The sequence below is a fragment of the Narcine bancroftii genome, chromosome 6 (genome assembly GCF_036971445.1).
Source record: "Narcine bancroftii isolate sNarBan1 chromosome 6, sNarBan1.hap1, whole genome shotgun sequence".
NCBI lineage: Eukaryota > Metazoa > Chordata > Chondrichthyes > Torpediniformes > Narcinidae > Narcine > Narcine bancroftii.
The window spans coordinates 189,150,916-189,167,715 of record NC_091474.1 but is presented as its reverse complement, the minus strand read 5'-3'; the positions used below and the strand labels follow the sequence as shown (position 1 = coordinate 189,167,715).

Genomic DNA, 16,800 nt, shown 5'->3' with positions numbered 1-16,800 from the left:
AAATTTCCCCCATTCCCTCAGACTTCTAACTCAGCGTACCCTCGCTATTTACAAGGGGTCCAATTTTATCTCTCACTAATCTTTTACTTTTAATGTACTTATAGAAATCCTTTGGATTTATTTTTACTCTGTCAGCCAAAGTCTCTTCATGCCTTTTTTTGGCCTTTCTAATTTCTTTCTTAAGATTCCCTCTACACTCCTTGTAGTCCTCCTTCAACTTCTCAGCTCCCTGCTCTTTATACCTCTTGTACACCTCCCTTTTTCTCCTAACCAAATTTCCAATATTCCTCAAAAACCAAGCCTCCCTATGACTTCCAGCCTTTCCTTTGATCCACACTGGGACATAACTACTCTGTACCCTCAAAATTTCTTTTTTGAATATCCTCCATTTTTCATTAACATCCTTACCTGAAAATATCCTGTCCCACTCAATACTCCTCAAATCCCTTCTTATTCCTTCGAAATTTGCTCTTTTCCAATCCAGAACCTCAACTTTAGGCCTCTCCTTGCTCTTTCCTAAAACTACCCTAAACCTAACAGAATTATGATCATCCTGTCTTTTTCTCCCACTTGTGCTGTTGCTCTAGCAGATTGTGTTTGGTGTCATTCTGTCTCTAACTTATCACAGGCATTTCATTTATTCTCTCCATTTACCTTCACTGCACATTCAAAGTGTGTTTAATTTCTAACTTTCATACTGATGAAAGCCATTTTCTCTTGACAGGTGCCAATCTATTCCAGCAAAAAAGGAGAATTATCAGCTCCATGAAAAAATTGAAAACAGTGTCATTTCCAAGAATGATGATAATAAAGAGAATTTGCTGTTGAAAAGTTTGAAGAAATAAAATTATATTCAAACTTAATTTAGAAAGAATTGGTTATACTTGTACTTCAGGTTGTAGAATATGATGAAAGTAAAATATAATACTGTAGATTTATGCCTTAATATTTCATGCAATAAGATTCATAATGTAGGTTAAAACATTTTCAGTGGCATTCATAGGATGTGGAATTAGTTGAATTCACAGTGCAAAAAAAATTAAATTGAAATTTAATTTAAATTTATAATTTAATTTATAAATTAATTTAAATTTTAAAAATCAATTTAATTGAAGAAATGTTATTCTCACATTATTTTACATTCTTGAGTATTGAAGGAAATTTCACTGCAAGGCATAGTCAAGTTTGAAAGCAATTTTTTTTCAGTGATTTGGGCAGTTATGTTTAATGGTGATATCAATGTCTGCAAAGACTGGAACCATGACCTTTAACAAACTGAAGAAATAGACATACTGTTGGTTTCAGTGGAAGAGAAGCGGGAATTTGGCAGGGTCATCAAGGGTTTTCTTTGTGACACACAATGTCATGCAATGCAGCCACTCCTGCTGAGTAAGAGGTGAGGCAAGCAGCAGGCTGGATGTTTCAGTCCTTTAAAATACTGACAAATGCTCTCTTAATTGACATTGCCACTAGTTGTGGGTATGCTGTATTTAAAAATGATCATTATCAATCGACAATGACAGAATGATTGTTCAAGTGAATGTTCTCATATGACTGCAAAGTCTGAATTCCATGAGGCCTGCTTCCCCACACATAGGATGTTGAATGTCATTTTGACCAAAGCTGAATTGTTTTTCAATTTCCTTTTGATATGAATTGCTTTGGAACACTATGAACCATCTTTTATTTTTTTTTCTGTCCCAAGTGTGCATGGAGTTAGAGGAAGTGGCAGAGATCCTTAATGATTATTTTGCTTCAGTATTCACCTGAGTTACTGAATAAAAGACTTTGGCAATTGTGAAGATGGCTTAAAGCAAACTGAAATGCTTGAGCATATTGACATTAAGATAAAAGATGTGTTGCAGCTTTTGAAAAGCATGAAGTGAGATAGGTTGGCAGGACCAGAAGAGATTTACCAAAGGCTACTGTGGGAGGAGATTGCTGAGCCACTGGCTATGATTTTCATGCCATTACTGGGGACAGGAAAAATACCAGAGGATTTGAGGGTTTCAAATGTTATTTCGCTGTTCAAGAAAGGGAGTTGAGTTAGCCCAGGAAATTATAGACCAGTGAGTCTTACTTCAGTGATGGGAAAGCTATTGAAGAAGATACTGAGAAAAAGGATTTACAAACATTTAGAAGCAAAATCTGATTAGGGATAGTCAGCATAGCTTTGTCAGGGGAAGGTCATGACTCACAAGCCTGATTGAATTCTTTAAGGATGTATCTAAGCATATTGATGAAGGAAGAGTAGTAGATGTAGTGTATATGGATTTCAGTAAGGCAATTGATAAGGTTCCCGATGCACAGCTCATTAAGAAAGTAAGGGGCTATGGAATCCAAGGAGGCCTTGCTTGGTGCATATAGAATTGACTTACCCACAGAAGGCAGAGGGTGCTTGAAAATGGTTCATGTTCTGCATGGAGTTCAGTAGCAGTATTCCACAGGAATCTGTTCTGGGATCCCTCCTCTTTGAATTTTTTTATGAATGACCTGGATGAGGAAGTGGAAGGGTGAGTTTGTAAGATTGCAGATGACACAAAGGTTGGTGGTGTAGTGGATAGTCTGTCGAAGATAATAGAGGGTGTAGAGCTCGTCGAAAGAATCAAAGACTTGTTGATCCAAACCAAGGCTTTTATTAGCAAAAGACAGGAGCTCTTCACAGGTGGCCGACCAGTCCGGAATGATCCGACCTGGCTAGGGACACAACCCTTTAAGGCCCAGACAATAGGTGTGGCTTAGCTCTCAGCCAATCGCTGTAAGCACAGTCTAGATACAGTAACTATATACACTATGTACATTGGTGATAGATCTGTACTATCACATTCACCCCTTCTTGGAGAACTGACCCTGGGAAAAAAAACAAAAACGAGGGAGAAAATGAAAGGAAGGGGTAGGTCAAGGACTGTAGCGGTCAGGGGGTCTGACCATCCGGCGTGACCGCCGTGGTGCCGGGATTGGGGTAGCTGGAGTGGTGTCGCCAGCGGGCTCGTCGGGTGCGACTGCTCCATCGCTCAATTCCCCAGTCGTGTTGTCGGCAGGGTGGCCCGGGTCGTTGGGGTGCTGTTGGCCCTTCTGTTGTGGCACGGGGCCTGGGGAATAAAGAGTTGGGGAAGGTTAGGTTGGGGGGTTTGCTGGGTCTACCGCGTCCTGAGCTAGGTCCCGCACCGAAACAGTGTCCTCCCGCCCGTCTGGGAACTCAACGTAGGCGTAATGTGGGTTTGCGTGGAGTAGAGTCACTCGGTCGACCAAGGGGTCGCTCTTTGAGTGCGGGATGTAGCGTCGCAAAAGGACGGGGCCAGGGACGGTGAGCCATGCCGGTGCAGTAGTTCCTGATTCGGATTTCCTCGGGAAAAGGAACATCCTTTCGTGAGGGGTGGCATTTGTTGCAGTACATAGGAGGGAGTGGATGGAGTGTAAGGCACTAGTGAGAACCTCCTGCCAGTGAGAGGTGGGGAGACCTTTAGACTGGAGAGCCAGTGTAACCGCTCTCCATATGGTGGCATTCTCCCTCTCGACCTGGCCATTACCGCGTGGGTTATAGCTCGTGGTCCTGCTTGAAGCGATACCACACTCCAGAAGGTACTGTTGCAGCTCTGCGCTCATGAATGAGGACCCCCTATCACTGTGGATGGAATTGGGGTACCCGAAGATGGCGAAAATACTGTGAAGGGCCTGTATCACTGAGGTGGCAGTGGTGTCTGGGCAGGGCACAGCGAACAAGAAGCGGGAGTACTCGTCGATGGCCGTAAGGATGTAGGTATCACGGTTGGTCGACGGTAGGGGCCCCTTAAAGTCTACGCTAAGACGCTCGAAGGGGCGGGTGGCCTTGATAACATGGGAGTTATCCGGACGGAAGAAGTGAGGCTTGCATTCAGCGCACACCGAACAGGCTCGGGTAATGGAGCGGATCTCCTTGACTGTATAGGGTAGGTTGCGCGCCTTCACAAAGTGGGCAAACCTAGTGACCCCTGGATGACAGAGCGCCTCATGGAGTTTCTGTAGTCTGTCCATCTGTATGCTGGTGCACGTCCACCTGGAGAGCGCGTCAGGCGGGTCGTTGAGCTTACCAGGCCGGTACAGGATGTCATAGTTAAAGGTGGAGAGTTCGATTCTCCATCTGGCGGTTTTGTCATTTTTTATCTTACCACGCTGGGTGTTGCTGAACATGAAGGAGACCGCGTGTTGATCAGTCAACAGTGTAAAGCGCCTCCCAGTGAGGTAATGTCTCCAACGATGCACTGCTTCAACTATGGCCTGGGCCTCCTTCTTGATCGAGGAGTGTCTACTCTCTGGACCCTGGAGGGTTCTGGAGAAGAAGACTACAGGCCGACCAGCCTGGTTCAAGGTGGCTGCCAGGGCGAAGTCGGATGCATTGCTCTCGACTTGAAACGGGACAGACTCATCGATCGCGTGCAGTGTCGCAGCGGCGATGTTGGATTTGATTCAGTCGAAAGCCGCTCTGGCTTCGGTCGAGAGGGGAAAGGAGGTGGTCTTGATAAGAGGACGCGCCTTGTCGGCGTAGTGTGGAACTCATTGGGAGTAATACGAGAAAAGGCCCAGGCAGCATTTGAGCACTATCTGGGTATGGGGGGGGATAAGTCCATTAGGGAACGCATGCGGTCAGGATCTGGCATGACTATCCCGTTCTCCACCACGCAACCTAGAATAGCGAGTTGTGTGGTCTGGAAGACACACTTGTCCAAATTGTAAGTCAGGTTCAGCCGACGGGCAAGAAATTTGTCTAGGTTGGCGTCGTGGTCCTGCGTGTCGTGGCCGCAGATGGTGATATTGTCCAGATATGGGAAGCTAGCGGTTAGCCTGTTCCAGTCCACCATCCGGTCCATTTCCCGCTGGAAGACCGCGACACCATTCGTGACCCCGAATGGTACCCTGAGAAATTGATATAGCCGCCCATTCGCTTCAAAGGCCGAGAATGGTCAGTCCTCGCAGCAGATCGGGAGCTGGTGGTAGGCCGAACGTAGGTCAATGGTGGAGAATATGCGGTATTGGGCGATCTGGTTCACCACATCCGTGATGCATGGCAGGGGGTACGCATCCAGGAGGGTGAAGTGGTTAATGGTCTGGCTATAGTCGACCACCATCCGTAGTTTTTCCCCGTTCTTGACAACCACCACTTGGGCTCTCCAGGGGCTTGAACTGGGTTCGATGATGCCCTCATCCAGCAATCTACACACCTCACTCCTAATGAATTGCCTGTTTTCGTAACTATATTGCCGACTTTTGGTGGCCACAGGCTTCCAGCCAGGGGTGAGGTTTGCGAAGAGTGCTGGCGGGGCAATCCGGAGTGTGGAAAGGCCGCAGGATTGGCCCCGGGGCACGGGGGCGGGTTGCTCGGGTGCTTCGGGGATGGGGCGATGGCAGACCGAGAGGGGGGTGTGGGGTCCCCCAAAGTGTAGGGACACCGTTCGGAACTGGCACTGAAAGTCTAATCCCAGCAACACTGGGGCACACAATTGGGGAAGGAGGAATAATTTGAAGTGGGTGACCGTTACGCCCTGTACTTCCAGCGTGGCGATGCAATACCCCTTTATCTCAGTCGTGTGCGACCTCGTCGCTAATGAGATCCTCTGGGTAGTGGGGATAATGTCAAGTCCCCAACGGAGGGCCAGATCTGGCTGGATAAAACTCTCAGTTGACCCAGAGTTAAATAAGCAATTGGTGTAGTGTCCATGCACTTTAATCAGTTCCATTGCTCTGGTGAGGGGATGAGAGCATTGCTGGTTTAGTGTTATTGAAGCAGTTGACAGGGGAGTTTTGCGAGATGACGTCACGCAATGGGATGACGTCACACAACGGGATGACGTAGTCAACGCTGGAGGAGCAGGTTGGAGGAACTCCCTGAAGTGCTGTTGTGGCTGCGTCGGCGGATGAAAGGTAAGTAGTGGGGTTTGTAGTTGCTCGCGATTGACGGTGGGTAGGTCGTTGGTCGCGGCGGTCGGGCCCCGGTGGTTGACGGCGATGGACGCTAGGGTGAGTACCTGGTTGGCCGCGGGGGTGGCGGGGGTGGCTGTGGTGGCAGCAGCAGCAGCGGTTGCCACAGTCAGGTCCGAGGCTGGGTCGAGTGTTCCGCACGGGGGCGAGAGGCGGGCCAACAGCATGGTTGCGAGGGTGGGCTGCCCCTTCCGGGTTCGGTGTCTCCGTGACGTCAGGCGTTGCCGTTCAGGGGAGCCCTCGCTCTCATTGGACGAGAGCTCTGGGGAAGAAGAGTTTGAATGGGATAGTGGCGGTTGGGCTTCACACGAGGCACTGTGTTTGCTGGCGGCCATTTTAGACCTACAGACTGCAGCAAAGTGGCCCTTTTTAAGGCACTTCTGGCACTTGGCTTTTCTTGCTGGGCACTGGGACCTGCTGTGCTTGTCCCTTCCGCAGAAATAACATTTTGGGTTCGCACGGTGATAGGCCGTCAGTATCTTTGGGGGTGGTAGAGTAGAAGGGCACTCTACTCACATCAGAACGAGGGGTCCAGTCCCTAGAGAGCTCGGTGGACTTTAAGGCTGCATCCTCCATTGTGATTGCAATCCGGGCCACGTCCTCTAGTTTTTCTACCCCTTGCTCGAGCAAGCGCAGCCTCACTTCGTTCGATCAGAGCCCGGCCACATAGGCATCCCGGACGAGATCGTTTGTGATCTCGGCAGCAGTTTTGTCCACACAGTTACAGTGCTTGCCCAACGCCTTTAATACTTGTAAATATGTCCTGCTGGACTCGCCGGGCTGTTGCTTCCTCGAAGCAAGCACGAGCCGGGCATGAACTCTGTTCACCGGTTGATTATACAGTTCTTTCAGTACCTTTATGGCTGCAGTATAAGTGGTCTCATCCTGGATGTTCTCGTAGACTCTCAAGGACACCATAGACAGCAATGCTGTTAGACGCTGGTTTGTATTACTCTTCATAAGTGCAGAGAACAAAACAAAGGACTCTACATCACCTTTGTTGACCTCACCAAAGCCTTCGACACCGTGAGCAGGAAAGGGCTTTGGCAAATACTAGAGCGCATCGGATGTCCCCCAAAGTTCCTCAACATGATTATCCAACTGCACGAAAACCAACAAGGTCGGGTCAGATACAGCAATGAGCTCTCTGAACCCTTCTCCATTAACAATGGCGTGAAGCAAGGCTGTGTTCTCGCACCAACCCTCTTTTCAATCTTCTTCAGCATGATGCTGAACCAAGCCATGAAAGACCCCAACAATGAAGACGCTGTTTACATCCGGTACCGCACGGATGGCAGTCTCTTCAATCTGAGGCGCCTGCAAGCTCACACCAAGACACAAGAGAAACTTGTCCGTGAACTACTCTTTGCAGATGATGCCGCTTTAGTTGCCCATTCAGAGCCAGCTCTTCAGCGCTTGACGTCCTGCTTTGCGGAAACTGCCAAAATGTTTGGCCTGGAAGTCAGCCTGAAGAAAACTGAGGTCCTCCATCAGCCAGCTCCCCACCATGACTACCAGCCCCCCCACATCTCCATCGGGCACACAAAACTCAAAACGGTCAACCAGTTTACCTATCTCGGCTGCACCATTTCATCAGATGCAAGGATCGACAATGAGATAGACAACAGACTCGCCAAGGCAAATAGCGCCTTTGGAAGACTACACAAAAGAGTCTGGAAAAACAACCAACTGAAAAACCTCACAAAGATAAGCGTATACAGAGCCGTTGTCATACCCACACTCCTGTTCGGCTCCGAATCATGGGTCCTCTACCGGCACCACCTACGGCTCCTAGAACGCTTCCACCAGCGTTGTCTCCGCTCCATCCTCAACATCCATTGGAGCGCTCACACCCCTAACGTCGAGGTACTCGAGATGGCAGAGGTCGACAGCATCGAGTCCACGCTGCTGAAGATCCAGCTGCGCTGGATGGGTCACGTCTCCAGAATGGAGGACCATCGCCTTCCCAAGATCGTATTATATGGCGAGCTCTCCACTGGCCACCGTGACAGAGGTGCACCAAAGAAAAGGTACAAGGACTGCCTAAAGAAATCTCTTGGTGCCTGCCACATTGACCACCGCCAGTGGGCTGATAACGCCTCAAACCGTGCATCTTGGCGCCTCACAGTTTGGCGGGCAGCAGCCTCCTTTGAAGAAGACCGCAGAGCCTACCTCACTGACAAAAGGCAAAGGAGGAAAAACCCAACACCCAACCCCAACCAACCAATTTTCCCTTGCAACCGCTGCAATCGTGTCTGCCTGTCCCGCATCGGACTGGTCAGCCACAAACGAGCCTGCAGCTGACGTGGACTTTTTACCCCCTCCATAAATCTTCGTCCGCGAAGCCAAGCCAAAGAAAAAATCCTCCTCCACTTCAATGAATCTCAGGAAGTTTTCAAAGTTCAGCAGCCAGAAGTTAAAGGCTTTGAAGGCTGTAGCTGACTGTGGGTCGATATCAAGTTTTTCTGGCCGAGTTAAACGCTCCATCCCTTTCAAAAAAAATTCTTTTTGCTAATAAAATTGTAGAGCTCATCGAAAGAATCAAAGACTTGTTGATCCAAACCAAGGCTTTTATTAGTAAAAGACAGGAGCTCTTCACAGGTGGCCGACCAGTCCGGAATGATCCGACCTGGCTAGGGACACAACCCTTTAAGGCCCAGATAATAGGTGTGGCTTAGCTCTCAGCCAATCACTGTAAGCACAGTCTAGATGCAGTAACTATATACACTATGTACATTGGTGATAGATCTGTACTATCACAGAGGGACATTGATAGGAGATGGGCTGAGAAGTGGCAAATGAAGTTATTTTTAAAATTTCTAAATATTTTTATTAAGTTTTACAAAAGTAAATGGATATATACAGAGATGTCAAATATAAAGAAATCAACAAAACCGTCTAATTCATAGAGTACATCTATAAAAGAACATCTCACAATTTTATCCTGAATATTATACATTTTTTTCTCCCCATCTCTTGAGCCCATTACCAACCATAAGTTCTATAATTAAAGTATACCTTGTATTTGGTGTAATATAATAAAGTGTTGGAAGACAGGTTTTATATTAAAAATAGATGTTCTGAAAGTAGCTCAGGAAAGGTCCCCATAACTTTTGAAATCATATGTCTAAGTTACTGACAGAATAATGAATATTTTCTAGATTTAAATAGGGAATATATTTAAAGTTTATCCCAGAAATTGTAAAATGGTTTATTTCAGTAGTTCATATTTGAAGGCAGAATACAATGTCGATGGGAGGACTCTGAACAGTGTTGACAAACTGAGAGAAGATGGACAAACCAAGGTAGGACATGCATAGTAAATGGTAGAGCACTGAGGATGTGGTAGATCAGAGGGATCTGGGAATACAGATAAATAATTCCTTAAAAGTGATCTCACAGGTAGACAGGTTGTAAAAAGAGTTTTTTGCATATTGGCCTTCATAAATCAAAGTATTGAGTATAGGAGTTGGGATGTTATGGTAAAGTTGAATAAGACATTGATGAGGGGGTAAATGGAATATTGAGTGTGGTTTTGGTCATCTAACTATAGAAAATATATCAGTAAGCTAGAAAGAGTGCAGAGAAGATTTACTTGGATGTTGCCAGAACTTCAGGAACTGAGTTACAGGAAAAGATTAATAGGTTAGAACTTTATTCCCTGGAGTCTAAAAGAATGCAGGGAGATTCGATAAAGAATTATGAGGGGGATAGACAGAATAAATTTAGATAGGCTTTTTTTTCCACTGAGGATAGGTGAAATACAAACCAGAGGACTTGAATTAAAGGTGAAAAGGGAAAAGTTTGGGGGGGAACGTCTTCACATAGAGAATAATGGGAGTGTGGAATAAGCTGGCAGCTGAAGTGGTGAATGCAGGCTAAATTTTAACGTTTGTGAAAAAATTGGACAGGTACATGGATGGGATGGGTATCAAGGGCAATAGACTGAGTGCAGGTCAATGGGACTAGGCAGAAAAATAGTTTGGTACAGAGTAGAAAGGCTGAAGGGACTGTCTTCAGTGCTGTAATGTTATATGATTCTTTCTTGGGGAGCATCTCCACAGAGCACTCAAAGCTGCTGCACAGGTTGAAAGTGTTGTTAAAAAAGAGTATGGTGTGTTAGTCTTCATTAACTATGGAATCGAATACAAGAGCCATGAGGTAATAATGTTGCATCTGGAGTGGCTCACCAGAGGCTTAATTGAACCAACTCGGGAGGTTCCAAGTGACGTCATCACATCATATTTTGAACGCGTGTGGTTTTAAAAGCTGCGTGTACTGTTTGAGAAAACAACTTTTACTGAACTTCGACTCGACTATGTCTGATCATTTTCTCTTTCTTCATTTTGCACTGGGACACAGTTGCTACATATCTATATTAAACCTTAGTTTGACCCTACTTGGAATATTGGGTTCAGCTCTGGTCACCACCTGACTATAGAAAGGATGCAGCTGCTATAGAGAGGCTACAGAGAAGATTTACAAGGATGCTGCCTGGTTTGAAGAGCATGCCTTATGAGGTTAGCTGGAGTGATCTTGTTCTTTTCTCCTTGCAGTAACAGAGATTGAGTGGTGGCCTGACAGAGGCATTGATTTGGATAGCTTGAGGCGTTTTCAGAGGGCTGAAATGGCAAATACGAAGGGGCATAGTATTCAGGTGCTTGGGAGTAAGTACGGGGTGGGGGGAGGATGGAATGATTTAAAAGGCATGTTTGTCCAGTCAGACAGCTTGAGTAGAAGGTGCCTGTACTGTGCTGAGATTTCTATGTTCTATGTTCAAAAGCATCATGCTTTATTGTGTCATTTGCCATACCAAATATTATTTTTAATTGATCTTTAGGCAATCTAGTTTTGTAAAACTAAGAATCATTGTCAAATTCCTTCTTATGTAGTCTGTAAAAAATTTTAATTAAATGATGTGCATAATTTAGCATTGCTATTTTTAGCATTCTTTCTTTGGCTTGGCTTCGCAGACGAAGATTTATGGAGGGGGTAAATGTCCACGTCAGCTGCAGGCTCGTTTGTGGCTGACAAGTCCGATGCGGGACAGGAAGACACGGTTGCAGCGGTTGCAGGGGAAAATTGGTGGGTTGGGGTTGGGTGCTGGGTTTTTCCTCCTTTGCCTTTTGTCAGTGAGGTGGGCTCTGCGGTCTTCTTCAAAGGAGGTTGCTGCCCGCCGAACTGTGAGGCGCCAAGATGCACGGTTTGAGGCGAGATCAGCCCACTGGCGGTGGTCAATGTGGCAGGCACCAAGAGATTTCTTTAGGCAGTCCTTGTACCTCTTCTTTGGTGCACCTCTGTCACGGTGGCCGGTGGAGAGCTCGCCATATAACACGATCTTGGGAAGGCGATGGTCCTCCATTCTGGAGACGTGACCCACCCAGCGCAGCTGGATCTTCAGCAGCATGGACTCGATGCTGTCGACCTCTGCCATCTCGAGTACTTCGACGTTAGTGATGAAAGCCTCTATGCTAAACATAAATGATTTTTGAGGACATCGATGTTCAGAATCCTTGCTAGCATAACATTTTCATGAATTTAGATGGAATAGATTAAGTTTTTCTTCATGTCAGTTAATGGTGCAGCACACATACAAAGGAATAGTTATGATATTTTCATTGAAACTCTTGAACTTTACCTGCTAATTAAAATCCGCTTTTATGTCTATACAATGAACCTTTGAAAAATCCTATTTAGCACTATTCAATGCAAGATAGATGTGCATATATTAGGATAATTTTTAAATACGTTTGCAATAGCCTCACACAGAAAAAAATAACACTTTATTAAGATACAGTAAAGACTTGTAAAATCATAGTGGAGTAAAACACAAAAGTCTGCAGACATTGTGATTTGTAGTAAAAACACAGAAATGATGGAGGAACTCAGCGGGCCTCACAGTGTCCATACAAGGCAAATATATATCACCTTTAGGAAGGGTTCAGGGCTGAAATGTTGGTAATAGATCTTTACCTCCTATGGACGCTGCAAAACCTGTTGAGTTCCACCAGCCCAACACAAGTCAGGTCCAATAAATTAGAAAAAAAAAAGCAAATATTCAGATCAAGAATGTGGTCAATAATAACCTTGTGGTAAAAGATTCCGGCACAAGTTGGCTAGTGGTTAGGAAAATACCTTAAAAGAATCTGCGTGATAAACATCTCTTGTTTATTGGCATTACCAAACTAAAAATAATCTTACTATATGCAAGCATGTAAACAACAAAAGCTGTTGGAATACCCAACAAATAGGCCCTCTCTGTGTAAAGATAAACAAAAATAATGATTCATAATTAACTCTGCATCAAGAATCACATTTGACTATGGAAGAAACAACATTGATTAAAGATCGACCAAACTTTCCATCCCACCATGCCATGAGGGATCATGAGAATCATTTCTAGATTTTAAAAAAGCTTTTAAACCTGACTATAATTTGAAGAATCTTCACAAAAAGTTATTTGTCCAGAGGCACAAATATAATTGAAGATAGGATGCTTTCTCAAAGTTTTATTGCATGGCTGTCTACAGAATTTTCACTTCACTAATCCATGAATTTTTTAAGGTGCTGAGAAACAACTGATCGGTAACATTTGACAACAGCTAGTTAGATCAGATATGTAGAATTATTTGGTCAGAGATGTTGTCATTGAAGGAAGGTATTGAGTCAATTCACTCTCATGGACATGTTCCTTGTATTATAAAAAAAATAGTTTCTGTGGCAAAGTTGCACAAGGTTGCAGTCAGCCTTTATCATCTGCAGAATTGGAAGAAATGCGATCGCCAGGATGAATCAAATTCAGTCAGAAATAAATATCTGCAAATTGAAATTACTGTTGAAATTGTGCATGAATGCAAGAGTGAGTAGACTATGAGAGTACATGATATTCTGTAATATTTTATATAAAAATATCAGAAAATATGACAACTGACTACAAAATAATTATATATTGCAGTATACATCCATCATCCAGGTTGGGGATTCTAATTGCACTGATTTACTGGTAGCATGAGAATTGCTTTAAAAGATATTGGTGTAATCACACACTAATATTAGATAGAAGACAGAACACTACAGTATAGTACATGCCCTTCGGCCCTCGATGTTGTGCCAACCTATATATTCCTATGAAAATTTTTTTAAAAGCCCTTCTTACCTTGTAACCCTCTATTTTTCTTTCATCAATGCATAAACTTTCAAGCAAATTGCCTTTTAAATAACAATGCTAACACTGTTATTCTATATTTTAAGGTACATAATATTTATGTAAAATTTAACAAAAAGAAATCAAATGAATGACCATCAAAAAATTTCAAAATCTTAAAAAAGGTTGTTGCAGCTAATCAGCCTATAATTTGCTGCTCATATGTGTAAATACACAATTTTTTTTTTATTAACAGTTCTTTACATAGTACTCAGGGATAGTTGCTGAGACCATTTTTTTTTGTCATCTATATCAATGATCTGGATGATAATGTGGTAAGTTGGATCAGCAACTAAGATTGAAGGTGTTGTGAACAGCGAAGAAAGTTTTCAAAGCTTGCAGAGGGATCCGGAAAAATAGGCTGAAAAATGGCAGATGGAATGTAATGCAGACAAGTATGAGGTGTTGCACTTTGGAAGGACATACTAAGAAAGGACATACACAGTAAATGGTAGGGCATTGAGGATTGTGATGGAACAGAGGGATCTGGGAATACAGATACATATTTCCTTGAAAGTGGGCTCACAGGTAAACAGGTTGTAAAAAGAGTTTTTGGCACATTGTCCTTATAAATGAAAGTATTGGAGTTGGGATGTTATGGTAATGTTGTATAATATGTATGTGAGGCCAAATGTGGCCTATTGTGTGCAGTTTTGGTCACTAACTACAAGAAAGATAAAAGAGAGTGCACTGAAAATTTCCTAGGATGTTTCCTGGACTTCAAGAACTGAGTTACAGGGAAAGGTTAAACAAGTTAGGACTTTATTCCCTGGACTGTAGAAGAATGAGGGGGGGATTTGAGCTAGGATGGTCTAAACAGAACAACCCCACTATCACCAGGAATGGGTGTTACTAGTTCTTGGGACTTGATCCATCAATCAGCTAATCCTGTCACGTGTGTGAATGGCTCACAGGAGTTCCCTTGGGACCAAGGGCATTGTAAATACTATAAATAGTTATCTAATTGTATATAAAAGTTAATTATTTGGATTTAGGAAAACACTGGTGTCTGTCGTTTCTCTCTGGGTCTAATGAGGTGGAAACTTATATTCCACACAATGCATGCACAGCACAAATATTCAGCCCATCTACCAACATTTTGGCAATGAGGAGGTGACAACAGAACAGCTACAGCTGTCCTCAAGCAGCAGCAAAAAAAGTTTGAAGAAACACAAGCAAGGCTAATTGACCAGCTGGCAGAGAAAATGTCCGCTGGGACTCCAGCCATGGTAGAAGGTGAGCCTGAAGTTAATTCAATTTGGCAGGTGCTTTAATGAGCTCTATCACTGAGTTCTCATTTGACCAAGAGTCAAGCACATTTAAAACTTGGTTCAAAACTTTGAAGACTTATTTGCAGTTGGCTTTGCCAAGTTCAGTGATGTGTGGAAAATTAGGCTGTTGTTGCAGAAGTTAGGCACTCGAGAACACGAGAGCTACACAAACTTCATTTTGCCAAAACTTCTCCAATGAGCTCAACTTCAGGGAAACAATTAACTGAGCAAACATCACTGTTCAACATTCGGTATTAATGCTTCAAAATGACTAAAAAAGATACTGAAGATTTTGTGATGTATGGTGAATTGACAGTGTGAGCATTTTAAACTCCTTACTCTGACTGAAGACCAGTTTAAATGTCTAGTCTTGTAATGGCAATGCAGTCAGACCAAGATGCTGACCTCAGAACTTGTTTGCTAGGGAAGATTGAGCAGGAGTCATATATAACACTTCAAAGATTAACAGCCAAATGCCAATGCTTAATCAATCTGAAACATGACAGCAAAATGGTGGAAGCAGCACACTCATCTTCAAGCTATTGTATCCAAACAGTCAAGTCAGCAAACCCTGCTATACAAAACAAAAGTGTGTCCCACCCAGCCAAACCACTCATAATCTGTTGGAACTGCAATGAATGGTACTACATTCATGACTGCCCGTACAGACATCAACGCTGCAGTAAATGCAAGCCCCTGGGGCATAAAGCAAACTGCTGTAGAGCTGGAAGACGGAAAACACCTGATAAGTTTACTTCACCCTCAAAAGTGAAACCTATCACAGCAACTTTCAAGGTGGCTAATGCCAAATGCAGGAAATATGTGAAAGTGTACAATAACGGCATCCCAGTGAGGCTTCAAATTGATACAGGGTCTGACATATCCCTAATATCAAAGAAAACATTGGAAACTCATTGGTCAGCCAGAGGTGACTCCAACTGAAAGCATGGCATGGAACACTTCTGGGGGATCCTGGAGTTGTTAGGTTCACTTGACTATTCTGCCAGCATAAATACACAGAAGCAAATGGAATGTGTTATCTTGTAAAATGTCCTAACCTCGATCTCATGGGTCTTGACTGGATCGAAAGGTTGAACCTTCTGCACCAGCCACTCAACAATATTTCCCACAAGTTGTAAGTGGCATATACCCCACAACCAGCAAATACCCCACAAAAGTCGCTGATACAGCTAAAGCCACGCCGTGCAATAGTACTATCCGAAGGCCTCAGATGGATCACTAAAATGAAGGAGAAACGCTGTCTTCTGCCAAATGTGAAACTGACTTTCATGCCAATACAACCTGTTCCATATGCAGCACTGCATATGGAGCAAAAACTGGAATGGCTGCAACATAATGGAGTAATTGAACAGGCCAATTACTCGTCATGGGCTGCATCTATCGAGGTGGTGAAAAAAATAGAATGGCTCCATACATCTGTATGCTGATTTTTCAACTGGTCTGAATGCAGCATTGGACACGCATTGATACCCAATGTCATTGCCTGAGGACCTCTTCACCAAGCTGGATGGTGGTAAATGCTTTGCGAAGATCGACTTAGCGGATGCTTATCAACAGATGGAGGTTGATGAAAAATCCAAAGAATTGCTAACCCATCAACACACCATGGACTGTTCAGATACACACATCTACCATTCGGAGTGGAAACTGTTCCAGCTATCTTTCAACAGATTATAGACACAATACTGAACGATGTTCTGGGGGTTACAGTGGACCTAGATGACATCCTGGTAATGGGACCACAGGCTCAAGAATTACTTGATCATCTTGATTGCATTCTGTCCCTTATCAAAGCTTACAACTTTCAAGTGTGTCCAGAAAAATGCACATTTTCATGAAGTCAATTAAATATCTGGGCTTCATCATTGACAAACTGGACGACGGCCGGATCCACAAATCACTGACGCTATCAAACGCATGCCTGCACCCACAGATGTCACCACGCTACATTCATTCCTGGGTCTTATCAGTCACTACAGTTCACTTCTTCTGGAGATGCATAAACTCCGTGATCTACTCAACAAGCTCCTTATCACGGATAGCAAATAAAAATGGACATAAAAATGTCAAGAGTCATTCAATCGAGTTAAGTCGAATGTAAACTCGAACTTTCTTTTGGCGCACTATGATCCAAATGGAGATCCAAACTTTAGATGCATCACAGTTTTGGGAAGGTGACATTATTTTCCATATATTCCCATATGGGAATCAAAAGTCCTTAGCACACGCAACACACTCTGTAAAAGCAGCAGAGAGTTACAAACTGAAAAGGAAGCTCAAGCAATCGTTTTTGTGGAGAAGAAATTTCATTAAATGCTCTATGGCTGGTAATTCTCTCTTCTGGGAGAC

The 16,800-nt window shown here is 43.9% G+C and overlaps 1 protein-coding gene across 2 annotated transcripts in view; it reads right to left on the bottom strand.

Annotated features, from left to right (window-relative positions):
• moxd1 (monooxygenase, DBH-like 1) overlaps positions 1 to 16,800 on the bottom strand; it is a 199,835-nt gene that overhangs the window by 99,315 nt on the left and 83,720 nt on the right. The window contains exon 3 of one of the 2 annotated variants that reach the window (XM_069887035.1): positions 2,379 to 2,493. The exons of the other annotated variant lie outside the window; for it this stretch is intronic. Coding sequence (XP_069743136.1) covers positions 2,379 to 2,493 — 115 coding nt within the window. The remainder of the gene's footprint in view (positions 1 to 2,378; positions 2,494 to 16,800) is intronic. 2 annotated transcript variants of the gene reach the window in all.